This window comes from Hydra viridissima, unplaced genomic scaffold, assembly GCF_058129835.1.
Source record: "Hydra viridissima isolate aposymbiotic clone 2 unplaced genomic scaffold, HvirCarnegie_v1 scaffold_10, whole genome shotgun sequence".
NCBI lineage: Eukaryota > Metazoa > Cnidaria > Hydrozoa > Anthoathecata > Hydridae > Hydra > Hydra viridissima.
In genome coordinates, this window is record NW_028324309.1 from 2617069 (window position 1) to 2641958 (window position 24890).

General features: G+C 28.3%; 3 protein-coding genes and 1 long non-coding RNA gene across 10 annotated transcripts; 1 reads left to right on the forward strand and 3 right to left on the reverse strand.

The window, feature by feature from the left end:
* Positions 1-228: 228 nt before the first annotated feature.
* LOC149882604 (uncharacterized) lies at positions 229-3372 on the reverse strand. Of its 2 annotated transcripts, none has more exons than XM_090100524.1 (7): positions 2822-3372; positions 2651-2732; positions 2168-2289; positions 1791-1875; positions 1481-1630; positions 967-1245; positions 229-485 (listed from the first exon to the last, which is right to left on the reverse strand). In XM_090100524.1, exons 1-7 carry the CDS (start codon positions 3268-3270, stop codon positions 252-254), a joined length of 1401 nt encoding a protein of 466 aa, XP_089956650.1. In that variant the 5' UTR covers positions 3271-3372; the 3' UTR covers positions 229-251. The 2 variants fall into 2 exon arrangements, with proteins under 2 accessions (XP_089956650.1, XP_089956651.1); XM_090100525.1 differs by having other exon boundaries at positions 2851-2999.
* Positions 3373-3528: 156 nt separating this feature from the next.
* Positions 3529-6564, reverse strand: LOC149882605 (uncharacterized). The gene is made up of 3 exons (XM_090100523.1): positions 6173-6564; positions 4061-5847; positions 3529-3980 (listed from the first exon to the last, which is right to left on the reverse strand). The coding sequence occupies exons 1-2, from the start codon at positions 6259-6261 to the stop codon at positions 4134-4136; spliced, it is 1803 nt and encodes a 600-aa protein (XP_089956649.1). The 5' UTR covers positions 6262-6564; the 3' UTR covers positions 3529-3980; positions 4061-4133.
* A 957-nt stretch (positions 6565-7521) lies between these two features.
* On the reverse strand, positions 7522-8869 carry LOC149882606 (uncharacterized). Its single transcript, XM_090101344.1, has one exon. It carries the CDS (start codon positions 8517-8519, stop codon positions 7593-7595), a length of 927 nt encoding a protein of 308 aa, XP_089957470.1. The 5' UTR covers positions 8520-8869; the 3' UTR covers positions 7522-7592.
* Positions 8870-15690: 6821 nt separating this feature from the next.
* On the forward strand, positions 15691-24697 carry LOC149882607 (uncharacterized). Of its 6 annotated transcripts, XR_016456623.1 has the most exons (7): positions 15691-16218; positions 16521-17231; positions 20147-20977; positions 21190-21336; positions 21550-22034; positions 22422-22496; positions 24446-24697. It is a non-coding gene; the product is annotated as an uncharacterized LOC149882607 (long non-coding RNA). The 6 variants fall into 6 exon arrangements; XR_016456627.1 differs by lacking the exons at positions 15691-16218; positions 16521-17231 and having other exon boundaries at positions 20027-21757; positions 21857-22034; XR_016456624.1 differs by lacking the exons at positions 22422-22496; positions 24446-24697 and having other exon boundaries at positions 16521-17221; positions 20140-22285.
* The last annotated feature ends 193 nt before the right edge of the window (positions 24698-24890 follow it).

Consider the following 24890-nt stretch of genomic DNA (forward strand, 5'->3'; position numbering starts at 1 on the left):
ACTGACAAGTTGTAAAACAGCTGATTATACTCAGTTGAATTAGAACTAAGAATCGAAGCCTTATAATCAATTAAATATAATCAGCTATTTATTTTATAAATAATTTACAAACACAAAATATGTGAATGTGACAAAAAAAATTAAACTTAGAACAATTTATATAATAAAAAATGTTAAAAAAACATAAAACTATTAACATAAAATGTTAAAGATAAAACCAAAAATATATTTAAAGCATTTTAACAAAGTCATTATAAAAGTAACAAAATAGATTTTACAATTCTGATGTTACTCATTTTTCTAATTTGCATAATTATTTCTAATATTTCAAAAACCGCCTCTTGTTTTTTGCAATGTATTAAATTAAACGCTACACTCAAAGAAGTGCCGACAAGAAGAACTTCGATTAAGTTTGCACAGGGAATAGAAAATTTATCAACTGTAACTGCAAAATCTCCATTTTCATAGTGAAGACGAATCATATTCTATAAATAAATAAATAAATCAAATAGATCAAAATAAGTTATTTTTGATGTTAATCAAAAAAAAAAAGAAGACAAAACAATTTTCACTAGTATAGTTTCATAAAAGATATATGCATTTAAAAACAACTTATACTTTATATTAACTTGTTTATTAATTACGCAAATAATACACTAAAAACAATAAATAATACAATAAATTATGCAATAATAATTATGCAATAAAACAGTTATAGAATGGAGTTTCAAGGCATAACAATAACTTTAAACTAAATAATCATTATTATTAATTTTACATTAAATGATTTAAGAAATTTTGAAAAAATTAAAATTGCTGTTGTGTAGATTCATCATCATGTAGTACATCAAAGCTTGTGTTTTGGAGTTAGAGTTGAGAGAGGGTTGTAACAATAACTAAAAAATGTAGCTCCATAGGCCTTGTAAAGGGAATTCAAAAAAACTTTAACTTTAAAGTTAAACTTACCTTATCAGTAAATTCTACAAGTTTTTGATAACATCTAGCCACAATAAATTGAAATCCAATTGTATGTGAATCGGAAGAAGACATTGTAGGATTTACCATCTTTACCAGATTAAGAACAGATGAATATCTCTTTAAAAATGGGGCCCATTTCATACAAATATTTCTTAGCGAATCTTTCATCAAAACTTGAACCTCTTCAAAGTCTAGTCCATTATCCTTGTACGGTGAGCTCTCATTTAACTGATACACTTGGAGCATTCTCTTGCTTTCATTATATACCTAAAAAAATATAATTTTTCACAGTTACCACTAATAAAATGAGGATACCAATAAGGATTTTAAGGAGATTTAAGGTGAAATTTCCCCAATTTTTAAGAAGATTTAACCCTGAACAGGAAAGTTTTCATTAAAAGATAAGGACAACTAAGGAGAAAGTCATTACTTTTTACACATTATCTTTGTTTTCAAATAGATAGAAAAACGTCAAAAACAAATTAGGTAAAGAAATTCTTACATTTTTAGCTGATAAAAAGTAGGACTTAAATAATTCTAACTCTGTCAAAAATCCAACAGTTTCTCTTGCATTATTACGTTGCATGAAAGTTGTTTCCATTACAACCTCTTGTTCAAGTGAGGTTTGAACATTGTTTGAAATTGTAACAAGCTAAAGTGTTTTATTAAAATATGTAATAAACATTTATACAATCAAAAATATGATAATTTATAAAACAGATATAAAGCTAATATGTGGTACCCAATTTTTTGTGACAATCTAGGAATTGCAATTTAAAAAGGTTGGAGCAAATAGATAATTGTAAACTTACATATGCCTCATTTACAATGTCTGATACTTCATTAATATTGGTTATAAGTCTTAATGGTTCATTGATATCACTGTCACTTACTGCTCTAAAATAGATTAGGACACAATAGAAATATATAATATGATCATAAAATAAAAAAAAACTATTAAATTGAACAAGCATTGATCATCCATATCACATTTTAAAAATCCGGAAAACTGACTGCGTAAAATATCTGGAAAAATCCGGAATATATTTTCCATTATTTTCTTCTTAATCTTGCTTTGAAAGTAAACAAAGAAAATCAGGAGAAATTAATGAAAACTGACTAACTTTTCATCTTTTTATAGATATTTAGTTTAATACATAATAATCAAGTATATTTATATAAAAAAAACCTCTTCATTGCCTTTGACACAGTAGCTTTTGCATATTTCTTTCGCTTTTCAATGACAGAAGCACAATTCATTTTTCTTCTATAACTTTTGAACCTGTCAATAATTCTTTGGTGGAAGCATTTCTAGTAGTAAAAAAAATAAATTAACGTTTTTCTTTTCTAGTCAATTTAATCATGTATTGCTTTGTGTAGTTTCCATTATTACTTAAAATGATATTAAAATATAAAAAACTTTATTATTTATAATTCAATTTATAATTTATAATTTTATTAAAATTTTATTCATAATAAATTAAAAATCACATGTTAAGTTTTTTAGATTTAATCAATTTATTTAAAAGTCATAACACAACTGTAATAAAATGTTTTTATAATAGTTATAATAAAACTTTACATTTTTTCAGCAAGGATAAAATATTTTTAAACAACAAAATATTATAATTTAATTTATTGAATTCAACCACTACACCACAGATTAACTCACTGAATATTGAACAGCTTTGAACTCTGGATACTTTTCTTGAATAACCATCACCAGCTCATTTAATTGATTTCCATTTATATATCTATGATATTGAAACAAACTAATTTAGTTTAAGAACTTAGAGTTAAAATATTTAGATAAAAAATCTATATAATACAACTAAAAACACACGGATTTTGTTGATCAACATATTCCAATACTTTATGAAAAATGATCCCAACCCAGTGGTTCATAAATTGACCATCTGCTACAATTGATTTGGCATCAAGTATCCCACATGTAAGCCTTGCTTCCACAATTGCATCTGTTGGGATTTCAAATTTCAAACCTGGCCATTGTTTTAAAGAAATACTTTCATTTCCCACAACTTCTTCTGATGATTTATTTAATGCTAAACTTGACACTTGACGTTCCAAAAAAACTAGTTTCAAATTATTATTTTTAACTAAAAAATCGAGGGTTTCTCCATCATCTATTTCTGCACCAGAACCATCATACAATTGTAGCAAATTACTGGACGAACATGGGAACTTATTGCCACATTTTGACAGCAAATCAGAATATGATGTGTATAGAATAACTTTAATTGTGTCACCTTTTTGTACATTAATTGATTGCATCTGCAAATATCGATGATAATATATAACGCAAAAAGTAAATTATTTTGTTATTGTATATAATTAACTAATTAGTATTAAATTAGTATATAATTAATACTATCATTAATATTAATTATCATTAATATTAATTATCATTAATATAAGATATAAACATCATGACCTACCTGCTGGCTTTATAAGAGGGTAATAGGGAGGACGCAGAAGTTTGCCAGGGCCCTGGGTTTTTTCAAGGGCCCAAAGAAAAAAAGTGACATTACATAGTTACTAGTTTTGTTTAATTTTGAATAAAATAAATTATAAACATAAAAGGCAGAAATAACAACTCATGAAAAATATTCATATGATAAATAATCGGACAATAAACTCTTTTTCTTTTATTTCAACAGATTTAGATGCACTTGATTTAAGAGAAAAAATGTCAAGTAAAGAAAATGAGTTTTTATGATGCTCTACAACATATGAGTTAACCAAAGGAAAAAATGATATTGCTATTTCTTGGCACATTGCATACCAAACATTGTTAATAGACATCAAATAATTTATTTTAACAGCTTTTTCTTCGCTTAGAATCAAATAAGAAGATACTGTCAACTGTTTTCCCTGGACTGTTAACTTTTCTGTATGAAAAATTGTGTTCAAATATGGTTTAAACGGTTCAAGAAGTACTTCTTGAGCATGACGAAGAGATATCTTTGCATATGAGATAGATCCTGAAAAATAAAATATTTGTATAATATTGCATGAAAATAAACAAATATGTGATTATTCAATTACTATGATTGCAGCTTACCTGGAACAATATCATTAGTCCTTTCAAGTAGACGTCTACAAGTTTCATGCATTTGAAACCTTTTTGAAAATGATTATATAGGGTTTTTGAATTGATGACTAACTCTGACTAGCTTTTTAAAAATCTGATGCCGTTGTTCAAAACGCATGCACCAGAAAGTTTTCATTGTTCCCATGTAGCTTGAAAGGTCAGGATAGTGAGTGATGAAATGAAGCTTTGCTGCTACTCTTGTGCCATTATATAATGTTTTGATATAGTTAATAAGTTGTGGAATAAGAAAATACAACGATTCAATATGTTCATTACAACGGCTATTTAAAATCAATAAAATTTCACAATGGATAATCATCATATCCCAATAAGGTGCATCTTCATCATAGAAATTATCAAAAAGAAACAATGGCAAACACAATGAAATGGTTAGCATTTCACTAGCAGTAAGTGCCAGCTTTGATGTCATATAAGTTGACGTCAATATTAAATTCACTGGCAATTTTACATCTCTTAGCAATAAATTCATACCAATCAATGTTAGTTTTCGCTTGGCCATGTAGTGATTCAAAAATGTTGAAACTACAACATGGCTTATTCCTTCTAAAAAATCATGCATGAAATCACTTGGGAAAAATGCAGGTAAAAATACATACGGTAAGTGTAAAAACGGAGATAACTCCAAACATCCATGTTGTTGTTTTGTACTATCAACAATATAAGATTCGTGAGTTCTTTGAAATACATTTGTGTTTTCCTGTCTAACACAAAAGTAACAATGTCTACATATGTATCCACTATGAAAATGTGATTGCAAACCAAGAAGCGGATGAGCTGTTAAATTGTCAGCAGCCATAAAACATGCAATAACATGATATTCTTCATCATTTACAAAAAATGTATTAAATAATAAGTTGAACAAGTCATCAATAATTGGCTTAAAAAACTCATTGAGTGTAATTTTTTTAACCACTTTAAAATTGCACAATGAAGCTAAATGATAGTTGCTCATTTTAGATCCATTATTGTTTTGGTTTAAAATAGAAAAATAAATGGCTGATATTTTATGTATACCCCTACTGGTACCTATTGGGTTACATACCTCTAACTCATCAGAATACAAACCAATGTATACTGTTTTGGCTGGATCTGAAAATGGCAGGATAGAACTTTGAAAGTAGTTTGATTTTGAAAAAGATAAAGAGTCCGGGTGCAAAATTATTTGACCCTTAAGAATACTTTTTAGGTTTTCTCCTAGTGGCACATGATAAAAAAAATCCTCACCAACAGTAACTTTCACTGCTTTTACATGACCCAATTCACCTAAATAACTATCAAACTTATCTGGACTCGTGCAATGTGATAAACACAAATCAATACTGTTGTCTCTTTGAAGTTTACACAAGAAAGATTGGGCATATGGGTTGTGAATTGATATGCCAGCCTGTTGCAAAAAACTTTTAAATGAGCTACATACGTCACCCAATATAGCTTTAACTGAATCACCGTGTAGCAAAAGTAACTTTTTTGATGTATTTTCAGAAAGCAAATGATAATTCATAGTTATCATAAAAAACTTTTTTATCTCATCAAACATGTCAAATATATCAGTGGACTGGTCTGCATTTTTGTCACATAACTTTGTCTCAATACAAACTGGCAAATCCAATTGAATAGGTGATTCAATCTGATTCTGTAAAATATTATGTTGTCGTTCATCTTGATGCCTTCTATAAACATGATTTTTAGCAACTACATAGTTTTTAAATTCAGCAGAACAAAAATGGCACGGTATTCTAAAAAAAATTACAAAAATTAAAATGTTATAACTAATGTTTGACAATTGAATGTATAAAAGTTTGTAACTTATATATATATATATAATATATATATATAACTTTCAATTGAAAGCTATATATATGTATATATATATATATATATATATATATATATATATATATATATATATATATATATATATATATATATATATATATATATATATATATATATATATATATATGTATGTATATAGCTTTCAATTAGATAATAACTTTTTAATTTTTACATGTATGTGCATGTGTGTATATTTTTTATGTAAATGATGAAAAGTTAAAGTACTTTTGTCCATAATGGATTCGATGATAGTGAGATAGCAAATTGCCAACGGATTTGCATCTAAATGAACACTTGACACAAGGAAAAGCCATTGCAAATATTTTTCGCGCCAAATGACAAATATTTTATTCCAAAATAAGCTTTTTCTTCGTTCGCCCTAAGAATTTACTTTTAAAGCTTTATGTTTAAAAAGGTGTCGACGTCGACACCTTTTTACGTGGACACCTTTTTTTTTAACGCTAACACCTACTTTCTAAACAGTTTGTAATTTTTTGTCTTCAACACCTATTACGTTAACATAAACACCAATATAGGTGTTCGCGTTCATATTATCAACACCTTTTTACACTAACACCTTTTTTTTCAGACACGGACACCTTTTTCCGTAACAGTGTGTCCTATTCAACTGTTCTACAGCTCGCTTACTATAATTAACCAAAAAAGATTTTCAACAACTGAACTCATTAATATGGTCAAAAACCCTTGCATATTGTATGGCTAGATATGAATTTTTAAATTGGTTAACATTTCACCAAAATCAGCTCCTAGATTAGCCCAAAAGTATGCCTTGAAAGCAGGAATAACTTTTCTTTGAGTATAGATTGCTTCATCAACTAGAAAAGCAGAACTTCCTTCTGCAAGCTATTAATAAAAATCAACGTTATTGATATGTTTTTGACATTTGTTGCCATCAAAAAGTCCTACGTGGTATGAACTCAGAAATTTGTAGAGTTTACGAGGTCATATATCACAACTTGACCGTATGGTTTTTAGTATTTTGAACAAAATCCCCGATTCTTTTGTCTTTGCTGAAGCATACCTGAAGTTGTGATTGTTTGAAATAATGTCTTTATAGAACTTGAAGCTTTAAGGATTCTGGAATGTCAAGACTTCATATCACGGCATGTGGATGGGTATAAACTTGAAAGAGGGTGTAATTTACATATTTTTGCCTTTTTAATATGACGGGAATCTTAATAGCATTTGCATTGAGAAGTGACTTAAATAATTTTTTTGGTGATCCGTTTTGTGGGAATCATTTTATAGGCGGTGATCATTCAATAAACCTCTATTTAAAACTGCAAGAACCTATTCCCACAATTAGTTTCATAAAATGACGTTTAGGGTTCTACAGACAAAAAGGCTATATTTGTTGTACTTCACTAAATTGATATTAACGAATTCGTTAAATTTTTCAAAAAAAAAAAAAATCTATTCTGTTAATTAAATACTAGAATGTGAATAGATGTAAGTTCTTCAACAATACAAATTTAATTTGGTAAAGGAAGTTTAGAAAACACAACTATACCAAAGGTTGATTATATCATTATTGGTTAATCAGCACATTATTGCGGAAAAATATATATATATATATATTTAAGAGCTAGTAAAAAATTATTAACTATTAAGAAATCGTTCGTTTTTAAGTTCTATTCGAAGAACTTGTATTTACTTTTTTCGATATACTTGCAACAAAGCTGTGAATATACGAAGTATACATCTTAGAGATTCTGCTGCTTCTACCCACATATATTAATGCGTTAGATGCTGAGTTAAGTTCAAATATTAGCAGTGCCCATTGTATATATTTACCTGTTGTTAGAAGAGGCTTCCAATCTTGGCTGAGAATTCTCGTTTGTAAATAGTAATAGGAAGTTACCAAAGGAATGTATGCCAAAATGATAGAAAATGATATTATCGCCATAGTTATGGAAAGTTGCTTTTCTACAATCATGTTTCTTGCAACTTGAATGTCATTACATCTGAGCACTTTTCTTGTACCAATCAATAGTAAAGTGTTGATAGCGAGTATAAGCAATAAATTTGCACTTAAACATGATGGAAAGAAAAAGTTTAAAAAATCAGGGTAAACTTGGTACGCAAACAAAATACCTAGTCCAGATGAGAACACGAAGTTGAAAACGATGATCGGTATTAAGTAAGTCCATTTAAAAAATCGACCACACCATTTGTTGTTTTTCAAAACAACGAAAAAGCGCTCTATCGATATTGTTGACACATTAGTGCATGAGAAAGATAACGGAAATACCGTCCAAAACCCGATGGCAAGCCTAGTACCACAACCAAGCTCGTTTCTCTTTTGAACAAAAGCTATTCGAAGCGGTAAATGAATTAATGCAACCGTAATATCACTGCAAGCCAAAAGTAATACAAGTATTTCATTTGGTGTTCTTTTCTTTCTTTTTCTTGATTTAAATATCCCAACGATTAACAAAATGTTAGATATCAATATAAGTAAACCAATTGTTACAGAAATCACGGTGAATATATTACTATTCAAATCATCCGCAATCACTTCATATAATGGACATTCTTCAATTACTTTCATCTTTATGCAAAGCTAAGCTCTGAGTGGTCAGTTGTTGGTAACAATTTCCATTAGATTAAAGGAAATCTCTTGACCAGCAATGCTGCAGCTGCCGAGATAAAATTTCAATGCTCTCTCTATATTTATAGAAACAAGTTCTTATTTTATGAAAAATAAAAAAGAAGAACCTTTAGAAACGGTGTGTGTTCTTGATTTCAGATGATAGGAATAATTTCAGTGTAACATAAAAGTTACGAATAACTGTCACAAACAATATTTTTGTTTTATGTCGTATTTCAACAGTTTATATCTTGTTTAAACAAAGTCCAGAACAAAAAGAGTAGCGCGTTCACACGGCTCTAATATGCAACTCTAAAATGTGTACCGAAGTGAACTAGCAATTTATAGCATTAAGTACAATGAATGGTTGATTTATTATTTAATCGTTTTCTTGTCATATGATTCACATAATAAAAAGCTTAGTCAATCAAACAAATATTTTTAATTAATCGTTAATTTTATCCGATAAAGAATAAAATTAACGAATAATTAAAAATATTTGAAAAGATAATTGTACGCTAATTTAACTGCTTTAAGTTAAAGATAACTTAAAGCAGTTAAATTAGCGTACAATTATCTTTTCATAAAAATGAGAACACCAAAATCAGGGGCGTGTACAGGAATTTTTTTGGGTAATTTTAACGCAATTTTAACTCCTCCCCGAAAAGGTTAAGTTTTAGCATCCCCCTTCCTCATTGACAAACGCATATATAAGGTAAGACGGCTTAGCAATCGTCCGATATTTTATCGCACATGATGCTAACCATTATCAAGCATCATCGCTTCGCACGCTATCTATTTTAGAAGAAAATTATGATTACCATAGTCAGCACCAACGCTTAACAATTACACACGACCTATTCTTATATCAAAAAAATATTACTTGTTTTAAAGACAAACATCCTAATATTATATTTAGATGTTTGTCTTTAGAACAAATAATATTTTTTTTCCAATCTTTCTTTCCAATGGACTAACTCCGATTGGCATTTTGTTTGGAGAGCTATTTGAACTAGAGAATTAGTCGACATTTTAAGCGAATAATTAAACTGTCTAAAATTTATGTTTAAGAAGCGTTTAATAAGTACATACCAAACAGGGTGTATGTATTGAGAGAAGTCCGAATTTAATTTTTAATGTTTAAAACCCTTTCTTTCTTTTTATATTGTTCAAAATGCAAGTTATTAAAAAGATATACAGCTTTGTATAAAATAATTTGGGATGTCCATTGATATATTTTAATATATGCTTGTTGTTAATTATAGTCTTCTCCTCCTGATGACAAATGTCAATAGAATTTGACTAAAATTTTACTGAAGGTGTAATTGAAAAGGGAAGTCCGGAATTTGTTCTCTAAGAAATAATTACTTTTATCTTTTTTAAATTAATAAAAGAAAATATTTAAAAAAATGAAGTACTTTATAACTTAATAAAAAAAGGTATGTCCATTCAAGTTTCTTGATAATTTATTTAAGTCAAAAATTGAAACAATCTCCGTTTAAATATATAAATCGTTTTTTTTCAATAAACTTTAGACCATTCTCGATTTGACAAGCACTATAAAATAACAAACCGTAAATCTAATTTTTAGCCCTGATTAATAACTTCTTACCATCCGTTCGAACAATTAACCTTGTATACTTTGCTTAATTATTGCTTTAGTTTGCTATAATCATTGGCTCTGTTTGCTTTTATCTACCGACGCATCATATTAATTCAGCAAAATATTGAAGTTGTGAATATATATATTTATATATATATTTTAAATGACGACATCTTGTATGAGAGTTGAATAAATTTAATATATGAACTTCAATAAATACGAATTCTCTCAATACTAATTTTTTATTTTATCTAAGAAATTTTCGCTAGATTATTGATACTAGCATCTTCAGCTTTAATTACAAAAAATTTTTGTAATTAAAGCTGAAGATGCTAGTATCAATAATCTAGCGAAAATTTCTTAGATAAAATAAAAAATTAGTATTGAGAGAATTCGTATTTATTGAAGTTCATATATTAAATTATATATATATATATATATATATATATATATATATATATATATATATACATGTTTTGGGTATGTCCAGCGACGTAGCAGACATCCCCTAGAAACGCCCCTGAAAATGATAATAGAACCTCCTGTTTTCAAATTTTTGACTTTTAAAAACGACATTTGCTATTAGGAAAGACTGCTTCCGTCATAAATAAAGTTTTCCTGATAACTGGTGTGCAATTTTATTTCTAGATTTTATGCGTTAACAAAAACGTCTTTAATAAAGGCTTAAAATGCCACAGTTCCAGAGGTAATGGCATGGCTACTTTATAAACTCAAACATCTTGAATTTTTGTGACAAAAATGGACATCTGCACTATTTGACATCTTTTACTTATTTTGCTTTAATTTAAAGATGTAAAAATAAATTTTTTAGTTAAGCATCTTATTAGTTAAGGTGGTTATCAGGTAAAAAAAAAAAAGGTTTTTGTAAAAAAAAGTGTTTTTTGGTTTATTAGCCAACTTTGTGTGAAATTTAATTGGCTTTTCCACAATATATAATATGATATAGGTTTAAAAATAAAATTTTTTTAGTTGATAAGAGTAAAAAAAAATTACTTAGTGATGCGCATAGCAACCAATTGTTTTTATAGATATATTAACCTAAAAAACTAGATTTAAATAATTATTTATTTTCTTTGGTCTGTATAATTAACTAAACTTTTGAACCAGAGTTGTACAGCTAAGTAATATGTTTTGAAGTTATTTGTTATGCAGAGAGAAGGTAGTTTAAAATTAATAAAAAAAAGTTATGGCAAAGAATAAAAATTTTAAAAAAAGAAAAGTTAACCGAATATTTCAAGGTAAATGATATACGAAGAAAGTTTTTTTGCAACAGCCTGAAAAAGATACAAACAATGATGGATTATATATATTCCCATGTGCAAGTTTAACAAAGTTAAACATTTCCATAAATAAAGTTGAACAACCTTTAACTAAACACGACGACTTTTTCTTTTTTTTTCCTTTCTCAATATTTAAAGATTTAAGTTGTAGCATTGGATCCTGTGGTGAATGTAATTCTAAGGAAATTGCTCTTGAAATTTTTAATGTATATATTGTTTATAAACTTTGAAGCTTGATTTTTCAATTGTATTTAAATGTCTGACTGCAAACAGCAAATCATTCAAATCTTTTTAACCAGATATGCAATTCAAATTTTTAGGGTTGTTTCTTGATAGATAGAACTTGTTTCCATTTGAATATATTGATATTTTACCTTAGGATTTTGTATCAATAATATCCATTAAAATTGAAAGTGCTACCATTTTAAAAGTTTTTACTTTTAGTTTTTCTAGAAAGTTTTTGTTTATTGCATTATTATCTATCAGTGTTGTAAGTTTTAGCTTATAAAGCCATAAAAAGGCTGAGAAAATGTTGTTTTCCTTTTCATTGATTTTTTTGCATTTTATGCTGAATCAGCAAAAAAAAATTATTTTTTTAAGCATTTTTATTTATATTAAGAAGTATTTCTTTTTTAAACTAATTTTGATATATGATTATGTTAGCAATCAAAAAAATTTTTTTTTACCTGATAACCACCTTAAGAATGTATTTTTAGAAATTTTATCTATTAATGCGGTAATTTTTTATAGTAATTAGTTTTCATTTGTCAAAAATGTGTAATTATTTAGCTTGATTTAATATTTTTTGTTATCGATAAAATGGTGCAGATGAATGGACTAAATAAATTTAGGAAAGTTCATTCATGTGTGTGAATATTTTGCTTTCTGCAAATTTATCAATACAAACATAATTCAAAGAAAAAAATAAAAAATAAAGCTTTTTTTATTGAATTATCTAATGAGAAATTAAACTTTTGTGAATGGCTGTAGATGTCTCGTGCCCTTCCAAAAACCAAGGAATTCATTATATAGCACCAAAAAAAAAGTTATGTGGTTCGAAGTTGGAAAGGAATAAACTTTTTTCCTTCTATTTGTTAAATATTGTGAGGAGGGAGAATTAAATTAAAAAAAACAAAAAACAACGATCAGAATAAACGTACACAAGATGACCCATCAGCATGTCATATAAACGTACACAAGATGGCCCATCAACCTGTCATATAAATAAATGATAAAGCAAAAAGAATTAAGTAAAAAAAACAACTACGAAAAGTCGTACACAAGGAGACATACAATCTGTCATATTAAAAAATGATAAGATAACCGTAAACAACCAAAATGTATAAAAAGCTCAAAAAAGGAGGAGAAAAGGAAGAAGAGAGAGAGTAGGAGATGGATAGAATAAGAAGAGAATTTTAAGAGATTTAAAGATGATTTTAAGAGAAAAAAGTTTAAGAAATTTAAATTTAGATAAGAAAAATAAGAAAATTAAAAGTTAAAGAAATTTTAAAGAGGATTTTACGAGAAAAGAGTTTTAAAAGATTTTTAAAAAAGGAATTTTAAAAGAAAGACTTTTAAGAGATTTTAAAGAGGATTTTATGAGAAGAACTTTTAAAAATTTTAAAGAGAATCTTTTGAGAAGAGTTGTTAAGAAAAGATATTTGAAAGATTTGAAACATGTGTTATTATCTGTATAAATGTATTGTTATTTGAATAAGTTAATGTTAAGGGAATTTATATATTGATGAGAAATAATTGAAAATAATTATTAAGAAAGATAAGTAAGAGAAGAAAAACCAGTAGTAAGTATTTTTATTTTTGTTAAGACATTATAATTATAATTATTGCTTTATGCGTTTTTAAATATATATAATTAAAATAATTAACATTTAGCTAGCAAAAAACACAAAGTAATAATATTATTAAAATGAATATAACACAATAAATTGCAAAAAAATAAATACAAATACAATACAAACAAGAAACAAGTTGCCAACAAACAAAAAAACAACAGCATAAAAAAGTAAATGAAACTGACACATTAAAAAATGATTTAAAAAATTTAATCACAGTATCCAATTCTTTCTTCGTTAGTTCGAAGTTTATTTGTTTGCGTAAGAACTTTGTTATTGTAATTCGATTTCTTTTATTATTTTTTATTATTAGTAGTATTTCTTTTATTTTCCTTTTTTTTCTTCCTCCTTTCTTTTTGTTTTCTATACTTCTCCTTTATCTATTGTTTTTTTCTATTTATTCATTTTTTATTTTTCTATGATCTATTTCTATCATTATTTTTTTTAAAACTTTCATTCAAACATCTTTTTTTTAAATATAAAATATGCTTTTATACTTCCATCGTAGAAGTCATTGCATTTGATAGTAATAAGGGAACATGGGGTAAGATGACGAATGGGGCAAGATGAAAACATATTGTTATCTTCAAAACTCAACTAAATATGAAATCTGACTCTAGCTAAGAGGGAAGTAGATTACATCTACTAGATTTATTTATGCTTTTTTTTATAAATATTATTTTCGGAATCAAAGAAATTTATTAAAAAGGTTTTTCCTATATTAAGGAGAAAAAAAAATTTATCCACTTGTATTTGATTTATTTCATCATTACATCACCAGCCAAAGGTAAGCAAGAATTTCTCATTCAGTTTGTTCAATTTGGAAGCCATACAAGTAGTATTAAGCTATGATAACTTATTTATGTAGAGTTCTGAGTCATTTTAAAGATTAAGTAGCTTAGGGGCAAGATGAACGGGGCAAGATGACTCGTTTGTCCTTTCGCCAAAATACATGTTTTACCATAAACCTGTAATGTAATAACTTTTGTGTAGCTTAGTAATTATTAGATTGCTTTATTATGCATTAAAATGTTTTGTTTGACATTTGCTTTATATTGTTGTGTCGGAATTTTATATGAACTGATTAGAAGACTTTTTTTTGCATAGCCCTATATAAATATATAGTTTAATTGTTGAAAAAATTACATAACCGTTTGTATTACATATCTTATTAATTAGAATTTATGATATCGTGTTATTTGAGAAGGTAATGGTATAATGGAATTTACTTTTTTTAAAGCCGCCATCTTTCCCCGCATACGGGGCAAGATGATAATTTGAGGTAACTTTGGTTAATGAGTTTTTTCCAGGCTATTTTTAATTTTTATATGGGGTTTTTTTATACATATGTGACGCATAATAATTTTTTTTCCACTTTTTGATAAAGTTTTACTTATTGGAACAAATATTGAATAAGATATAAGTGCTTTTCAAAACGTTCGTTATCTTGCCCCGTGTTCCCCTATTTCATTTAAACTGTTGTCATTTAGGGGAGACTTGTACTGAATGGACCACAAAACTAGATCTTTTTATAAATGCGATTAATATTTTTTTTGTGAATAACTATAGCGGGTTTTTTACTTCAGAAGACAAGATTTATATCTTAACTAACTATCCTTGAAAGGTATAAACCATTGAGCAACTACACCATCGTTAAAAAATGTGATAAACATGACCTGTACTAAATTGTTTAATGGTCCATTCAGTACAACTGATTGTACTAAATGGACCGATTTTGTGCTGAATGGGCTGGCAGTAAATTAGTAATAAATAAAATGTTGAACTATGCACAGCAATGAGGGTATATTGATGCTCCAATATTGAATGATATTATTCTTATCCTAGTGAAAATTAACATAAAATGAATCATAATAAACCATGAGTTTTATAGTTTCTTATGCTCAAGATCTGTTTGTTTTTTTTTACACTCTTATGTTAGAAAGTGTTTTTTTATTCAAATCTATTCATCATAAGTGTGATAAATGGGAGCCTAAAAAAAATAAAAGAGTATGTTGAGACAATCTAGATTTTTCTAACTACGAAAATAATGTAAGTTGAAATAATTATTACAACTTCAGACAAGTCTCAATCAGGAAGTGAAATTACAATAATCACAAACATTTAGGTTTGCATTATCTGCATTTGTGCATGCTTTATGTGCTTTGTATGAAATATAATATTCTTAATAGGAATATGTTTAAAAAACAAAACTTATCACCTTAATGAATAACTTGTATTCTAAATTTAGCTGCCTTCCAATACTGAAGTTTTTTTTTTTTTTTGTTAGTATAATTTATCAGTCACACTTTCACAACTTGTTTGTATTAAAAAAGCGCGAGTATTTTGTTTTAGTAAGTAACAAACTGAAACGCAATAAATGCTCATATCGGAAGATGGTCCGGTCCATTCAGTGCAATCAATGGTGGTTCATTCAGTACATTTATCAATATCCACATGTTACCCATATAATTACAACAATCTGTACCTCAGATAACTTTCCTTCTACTATTATTCAAAGTCCAAAATATATATCTATAATATTATTAATATTAAGAGTTAACTTCTCCTTGAAAAACTTTGTAAATGAAAAATCAGAAAAGTAAAAAAATTACATTTGCCATGAAAAATCAGAAAACTCCCATAACTACTGCTTATCTTCGAATAAATTGAACCCAGACATACTGAAGAGACATTGTGTAAAGGTGATTTATTTGTGACGACAAAAATACATCTAACTGGTTTCCAAGTTCTTATTTTTGAAAAGGTCCATTCAGTACAAGTCTCCCCTACATTACGGTGAGTAAACTATAAATGAGTTAAATTGATTGCACCTACGTTAACAGGTTTTGAAAATAGACAAAAAGGGCTTCTGTGATACAAGTTTCAAAATCTGCAAATACTGTGTAAGTTTTTTGTTTTACTTTTTTGAGTAAGTTTTTGTTTGGCTGTTTTACAGAGCTGCTTTAGCTAGCTTGAATGACCGGGGGACAAAACTGTTATTAGACATTATGAAAATGATTTAGTAATATTGTGTTACGTATTTAATGAAAGATAATTTTTAAATGTAATAAATAAGAATGCCTTCTGCAGCTCTAGAGCTTTTACCATCTCTTCCTCCCCGGCTTTTTTGTACAAGAGCTAGTTCATTTTTTGATACAAGTTTGTTTGTTTTTTTTTACTTTTGCTATCATCATTATGTTTATAGCACTGAAATGAACGAAAGAGCGAGAGTATACAGTAAAAAGTATAGGAGAATCCAGTCCGAGATTACCAAGACTTCGACTGAACCTTCTAGTGGCGATGTTACAGTACCAGACAAACATGATCTTCACATTGAAGACATTTTAGCTTACAGCGAAATTGTTAGCGATGTTAGCAGTGCTGATCGATCGAAGACATCACCTCTAAACATCGAATTAGCTAGGTGGGCAGTTAAGCACAATATATCCCGTGAGGCCTTCAATGATCTGCTTTCAGTTCTCAATAGACATGGTATGAACATTTACAAAAGGATGCTAGAGGGTCAGATCATTATATTTCAACCAATTTCAAGAAAACTTTGTGGGGCACCATCTCTGATTTTCCTAATTTTTACACATCATTACCTACACAATGTAAATAGGTTAAATGTGCAATTTCAGAGTTCCAAGTGCAACGGTTTAGAAATTATAGCCTTACAAACACTCTCAGGTTATCTAAAACTATATAGTCCACTTGACTAAAAAGTTCCATTTTCAGCCATTCGGGGATAGCTCGTAAATTTTTCTAACACTTTGTATTGATCTGATATTAACAGCAAATAAAGCCATTAGATCTAGCTTTATAAAAATGTAAACATTACAAACTTGTCATGTTCACAACAAAAATAGCAGCATTTTTTAACAACTTTATTTTTCAATTATCAGGGTTAAATAGCGTTATTGGAAACCAGTGCCCCTCCAACCTGCCTCCTGGCCCATATGAGAGATATAACCTATCATAAGTCATTTCTTAAAAAAAAAAGATATGGTTGGTTACTTTCTCCCTGATCTGGACTTTATACTGGATAGGAGTACAACTAAAGGGGTAATAACTATATAGAGCCTGCATTATTGTTCAAAGGTGATACTTAAAAAAAAAAATTTAGTTAAGCATAAAATTGCAATTTAATCTTTATTATGTTGATTTTTTTATAGTTGATTGAATTGCTAATAATTCAAGGCAAAAGTAGGACAGTGGGTTCACACATTACTGGCAATAAGAAGTAGAACAAGACCAATCAAGTCATTAAAATAATCAAGTCATTATAATATTGATTTAATGTTTTGTTTAAATAAATAAATTTTTTTACAAAGTATGAGTTTCAATTTTATTAGTTAATTTTAACTATTTATCTAAAAATCCAATGATTATATATACTATACACATATAAAATCTAAGGAGGAACTTTTGAGCATACTAATTTGTAGCTCATCTTGTTCAGATGGATTCAAAAATTCATTTAGCAACTTAACTTTCTTTTTTATTTTATTGTCTATTTGTAGCATACTCATGCTGGATGATCTTTTAACAGGAGACACACCAAATTTAATAAGACAAGGATTTATAGTATCAATTTGGATAGAGTTGTCAGGTGGTATATAATCTGGGTCATGTCTCTTGTCAACTTCTTTAACACTCTTGATTTTTCTTACACAACCAAAACGTATCTTTTTCCCAGGAATTAAATTAGAGTTCAGTTGATTATACTCCAGAGTGACAGTTGTCAGGTTTCCTTTAAAATTCTTTGAATGAGAAAGGGTCACAACATGATTTATGGTATATTGAATAGTAATTAATAAATTGAAACCTGTGGTGAGTGCAAATTGTATGCAGATGAATATTTTTTATTCCAGGTCAGCAGGTATTTATCTTCATTTAATATTTCTGAAATTTCAGACTGACTGCAGTATGTATTTTTATGACAATCTAACTTTAGTTCAATACCAATAGAACAAGTATTCATGTTTATCTAATAAATTTAATCAAGATGAAATGTTATTGAACCTTCTTCTGTACAAATTTATATGAAGTTATGTAGGAGAAGTAGGTTCAATAATGATTTGATTCTACATACATACATACATACATACATACATACATACATACATACATACATACATACATACATACATACATACATACATACATACATACATACAAAGATCCAACAATTAATAACAAAGTTTATTAAACAGAAAAATATCAAGGTAAGTAATTTTGAGTTATAAATGCTTACATACAGGGTGCGGCAGCGATTCATGAACTTTTTAGAACATTTTTCAAAATTAGTTGTTGAAGCTTTTAAAAATTGTATTCATGGAACATTAAAAAAAGAAAAGTAGAAGTTAAATACTTTTCCCACCTTAACATTCAATTAAGTCTCCTTTATTTTTGATCACTGCCTCAAGCCTAGGACGGAAGGACTGGCAGGTGGTGCTTGTTATTTATTTATTTATTTATTTATTTTATATTTATATATTTATTTATTTATTTTAGTCCCTTGACATTGAGTTTCAAGCACGGGTAATTGATGACTTTAGCGACTTGAGATTTGAGTGGAACTACGCTCCACACACTATAGTCAAGTGGATTCAGGTCAGGGCTGGATGGTGGCCAAAAGTGTTTGGCCCAGAAATGAGCCATATTGTCCTGAAGATATTGTTGAGTTTTTCTGGACCCATGACAAGGTGCATTGTCCTGTTGAAAGATGTAATTGTTTTCTGGGAATGTCTTCTTCAGCCATGGCACCACATAGCGTTTTAGTAAGCGAATATACACATCAGAGGTAACTTTCTCTTTCTCTTTGATGTAAATTGGTGGGCATTTCTCTCCATTAGAAGCGATGATTCCGAGCATCATGATGGACTGAGGGTGCTTGGTGTGACACACAGGTGTTGATTTGTCACCCTTCTGTACAATGAATCTGTCATTACGCCTATTTATCACACAGTCAACACTAAAAAGTTTTTCATCTGAGAAAACTTTAACTGTTGACGAAGCATGGCTTTTTAGCTTATTCAGAAGCTTCTTTGATTGTTCCAATCGTAAAGTTTTTAGTCTTTCTGTTAAAAGTTTACATAAAGGTCGGGCCACACTGACTTTTCCAAGTGTTTTAAGAGTTCTCCTGACTGTCCTTTCATCAATATTGAAAAATTTTGCTGTCTTTCTGATAGATACAGTAGGATTCTTTTCAACATGCTTTTTAAGCTTTTCTGTGAACTTTTTATCAACTTTATTATTCACTGAGATGGCATTTTGGCTCTTTCAGCACTGCCACGTTTTTTCACTTTGTAAAATGTAGTTTTAGATACTCCAGAAACACGAATCACTTCGCGTGCAGACAAACCCCTGTGAATCTAATTTAAAACTTCGGTTCTTTTGGCTTCCATTGTAAAACTTTTAACTAAAATGTTTTCTATTCACAATTTTATTAGAATCTAAGACGGTCATTGAACATTAATCAACAAAAACAAATTGAGGAAGTATTTTATTTACATCACAAAACCTAGCCAAAAATTAGTTCGCGAATCGCTGCCGCACCCTGTATTTACATTTGCAAAAGGGTATATTATATATAATCATTGGATTTTTAGATAAATAGTTAAAATTAACTAATAAAATTGAAACTCATACTTTGTAAAAAAATTTATTTATTTAAACAAGGCTCTATATAGTTATTACCCCTTTAGTTGTACTCCTATCCAGTATAAAGTCCAGATCAGGGAGAAAGTAACCAACCATATCTTTTTTTTTTAAGAAATGACTTATGATAGGTTATATCTCTCATATGGGCCAGGAGGCAGGTTGGAGGGGCACTGGTTTCCAATAACGCTATTTAACCCTGATAATTGAAAAATAAAGTTGTTAAAAAATGCTGCTATTTTTGTTGTGAACATGACAAGTTTGTAATGTTTACATTTTTATAAAGCTAGATCTAATGGCTTTATTTGCTGTTAATATCAGATCAATACAAAGTGTTAGAAAAATTTACGAGCTATCCCCAAATGGCTGAAAATGGAACTTTTTAGTCAAGTGGACTATATAGTTTTAGATAAAACTGATTTCTAAAATGTAACAAGCTGCTTATATTTTGCCCATTTGTTGCAGACAATTGTAGCTAATCAGAAAACTAACATGTAAGGACTTGTTGATGAATAGAAAAATACTACGGTTAACTTCATTTTGCCTTTTTTTAGGATTTTTCAGAATTTTTCCAAAGTTGAGAAGGCTGTAGTTTTTTTCTAACATAATACAAGCTAATGAAAATCACTATTTTTAAGAAAGAAATATCTAGAAAATAGTTCTAGAAAAAATGAGCCACTTGTTGAAAGTTAGAAAAAAGTTATAAGGCCTTAAAGTTGTCTGTTTTTACCATTCAAAGAACCAAGGGGGGCTACCTGAGAGTGTTTGTAAGGCTATAATTTCTAAACCGTTGCACTTGGAACTCTGAAATTGCACATTTAACCTATTTACATTGTGTAGATAATGATATGTAAAAATCAGGAAAATCAGAGATGGTACCCCACAGGCAGTTGGTTGAAATATAATGATTTGACCCTAGAACGTTGTTAAAGACTCCCAGATGAATCTGTACTCAAGAAATCTGTGGTGGCTCCTATGCTTACTTTGGAATTCAGGAAGGTTTGATTCAATGTTTAAAAGAAATGAATGTGATTGATGTTACTGAGATTAAGTTAAATGTCAGCATAGGCGGTTTGCCTTTGTTTAAATCATTACTTGTACAAATGTGGCCTATTTCGGGCATGGTTCACTCTAATTTTTCATTGTTGCACTATACTGTGGGAAATCTAAGCCCCATCCTGTAGGTGATTTTTTGAAGGACTTTGTTCTAGAAGTCAAGCACCTCTGTGTAGCTGGTAACAAAACAAACTTAAAGTTTGGTCTTGGTGTTTTTATCTGTGATGCTCCAGCTAGAGCGTTTTTGAAACAAGTTGTTGGACACACCTCAAAGCACGCTTGTGGGTGTTGTGAGGTTGTGGGTGAGTATGTTGCTCATCGCGTGGTGTTCAAGCCCCAAAGTTCATATCTGTTAAGATCTAATGCATGTTTTGATCAGCTGTTGTATTTAAATGGTCATCAAATTGGTGTATCCCCTCTTTCAAGTTTAGTTGCATCTTTGACCAATGACTTTTTTTTAGATTACATGCATCTAGTTTGTCTAGGAGCAACAAAAAGAATTTTGACTTTTTTAGTTCAGGGTCCAAGAGTATGCAGGCTGTCAATCTTTTTAATAAGCGATGATTCTAACAGACTGTTATCCTTAAATGGCAAGTTACCTTCTGACTTTGCTCGCCAACCACATTCATTGTCTGAGCTAGACAGATGAAAAGCGACAGAATTCAGGCAGTTATTACTTTATACTGGTCCTCTGGTGTTGAAAGCTGTGCTTCAAAGCGACATGTATCAACATTTTCTTTTCCTGCATCTCTCTATTTCTATTTTGTTGAGTTCTAATATTGAGTTCAGGCGTTACTTATCTTATGCTTAACTGTTTTGTAGAAAATGCTGCAACATTTTATGGTGAAACATTTTTGGTTTATAACATTCACAGTTTGGTTCATCTCTCAGATGATGTTGAAAATCAAGACTGTTCACTCAATGAAATGTCCGCTTTCCCTTTTGAAAATTATGCAGCTCCGATATTTTTTTTGTTCAAAATACCTGGTACACACAAAAGGTTATTAGTTCATTATTGAAGTGACATAGTTATCTCTTTTTTTTTGTTTTTGTGTTTATTTTAATGGACTTACGCAGTTTTTGCTGGCAGCAAATACATTGGTTTTGTTGAGAAGTTTGACAAAGTGGCATTTACATCTAAAAGGGTTCTGGTTCTTAAGACTGAACTTGTAAGAGTAAAGAAGGTTTCAGTATTGCCTTTCAATAATGGTTTTGTATATTTTCCTCTTTTGCATGAAGTAGTTGTTTTTTCTTTGTTTGTTTTTTATTTGTTTATCTTTTTTTTATTTGTTTATTATTATTTTTTTTTTGTTTAGTTTTTTGTTTTTTTTTATTTAGTTTTTAACTGCAGAATTAAAGTTTTTCAAAGTCATTTTGCTTATTTTAGCACAATACAACACCCTAAACCAATTTCAACTTGCTCAATTTTTATTCTTCTTCAATATGGGAATTTAAGAAATAGGTTACATTATAATGCTTTTCATTTGCTATTGTTTATTATCTTAATTGTTTATTGCTTTTGTTACAATTTTATTTTCTTGTGTAATTGTTGTTATTTATTATTTTTACTTTCAAAGAAATTAGGTTTTGTTTATAATTGTTATTGTTTGTTATTTTTATCACATTTTAAAATTAACTAGTTTATATTTTTAAGTTCTTTTTCTTACTTATTATTGCTTGTTAACTTCATTTTTTATTGCTTTTGATATAATTTTAAAATCTTTGTATTAATGTTTTTGTTTTTAATCATTATTGTTAAGTTTTGAAGTTTTTTTTAACTACTTCTTTATTAATTATTGTTGTTGTTCTTTTTATTATATTTCTATGTTTTTTTAATATTTATTGCTTATTGTATTTACTCTTTAATAACTCTTATTGAATTTAAAAATAAATTTTGACTACTTTATATTGCTAATATTTGAGATTTTTTTTGTTTGTAAAAACCTTTCTTGCTGTTTATTAAAGTCATTGTTTATCATTTTATGATGCTTTTTTGTATTAATTATTATTGTTGATTTTTATAACGTTTTAAAGCTCTTGCTACTATTTATAGTCGCTGTTGTTTATTAGTTTAATTATATTTATAAAGTTTTGATTTATATTTATAATTTACTTTTGATTGTTCTGTTATTTTGTTAATACATAGAGCTGCTGCCATTTTTTATTTTTTTAGCAACAAAATGCTGTTTTCAACTCCTCATTCAAATCAATAATCCCTCTCATCCAGATTATCCTCTCTCCTCCTCCCCTGCCTCCTTGCCAAAAAAGAGGCCGGAATGATACATTTATTTTTCTCCTATGGAGCGAGATCCACAACATTCTGACATTTTTTTAATATCTTAATTATTGTTTTATCTTAAAGTTTTTTTGTTTTTTATTATCTATCTTATATTACTTATCACTTCTTATTGTTAATGTTTTTATCAAGCTTCGTTTTTATTTTTTTTATTGTTTTTTGGTCGTTCTTCTATATTATTTTCATCATCTGTTTAAGTTTTTAAAGTGTCATTTTTTTAAAATTTCTGTTCCTTTATTCACATAGGCAGCTGCTATGCTTTTTTTTTCTTTTTTTTTTTTTCAGCCACTTAGATGCTAGTCTCAACTCCTAATTTAAATCAATAATCCCTCTCATCCAGATTATTCCCTCTCCTCCATCCCCACCTTCATGTAAGGCTGGAAGGATACATTTATTTTCATTCTATGGACACGAGATCCACAACATTCTGACAGTTTTTTTGTTATCATTTTTATTGTTTTAATTTAAAGTTGTTTTTTTTTAACATATATTTATTACTGTTTATGTTTTCATCAACAAAGATAATAAACAACAACAATAATTAAAATTGTTGAAAAATATAATAGAAATTTCAACTAACATCATTAACAACAACAACAATAACAACAACAACAAATACAAAAACAAAAGAAAAAAAAACGAAGTTTTAAAAACTAAAACAGATTATTTTCATAATCTGTTTTAGTTTTTAAAACTTCGTTGTTTTTTTTGTTTTTTTTTTTCTTTTATGTTTTTGTTGTTGTTGTTGTTGTTGTTGTTGTTAATGATGTTAGTTGAAATTTCTATTCTATTTTGCAACAGTTTTAATTATTGTTGTTGTTTATTATCTTTGTTATACTTTTAAGTTAATGTTGTTATATTATAAAATTCCTTTTATCCCTTATCATTTTTGTATATGATTATTACTTTTATTGTTTATTGCTTTTGTTAAACTTTTTAAATTTTTTGTATTAGTGTTGCTGTTATGGTTTTTTTTATTGTGTTTAAGAATGCTTTTTATTATTCAATCTTGTAACTATTAACTATTTTTAAATATAGTTGTTATTGTCTTGCTTTTTTTTTATTATAGGTTAGAAATGTTCTTACTTACTAAAAATGTTTACGTATTTTTGCAGATGCTGTAAAAATTTCCGCTATTAAAAGATTCGTTATTGCACGTTCGAGCATTAGTTAAGCTAAAGAATTCACCAATTCAAAAAGATGTTATGAACTATATTTGAACGCATTACGTTGAGGAGTTTAATACGAATGTGGTTCGAACAAGAAGAAACTCCTAAAATTTTAACAGTTTGGACATATTTTTCAGCCACTGTATTTGTAGGATAAAAGTAATATTTCTTGTTCATGTTTTAAATAAGTATGTTTGATATTTGTGCTTTTGCATTTCCATTTAAAAGTTTTATTTAAGAAACTCTATAATCTAACTGATATAAGAACAAATAAAGTTCCGTGTTAGTCCTATTTTTCTACTAATAATGAATAGTTAAAATAACACATTTCTCTTTGAATTTTAATATGTATTACGGATGAAAACTGTTTGTATTTTACAAATAAATATAT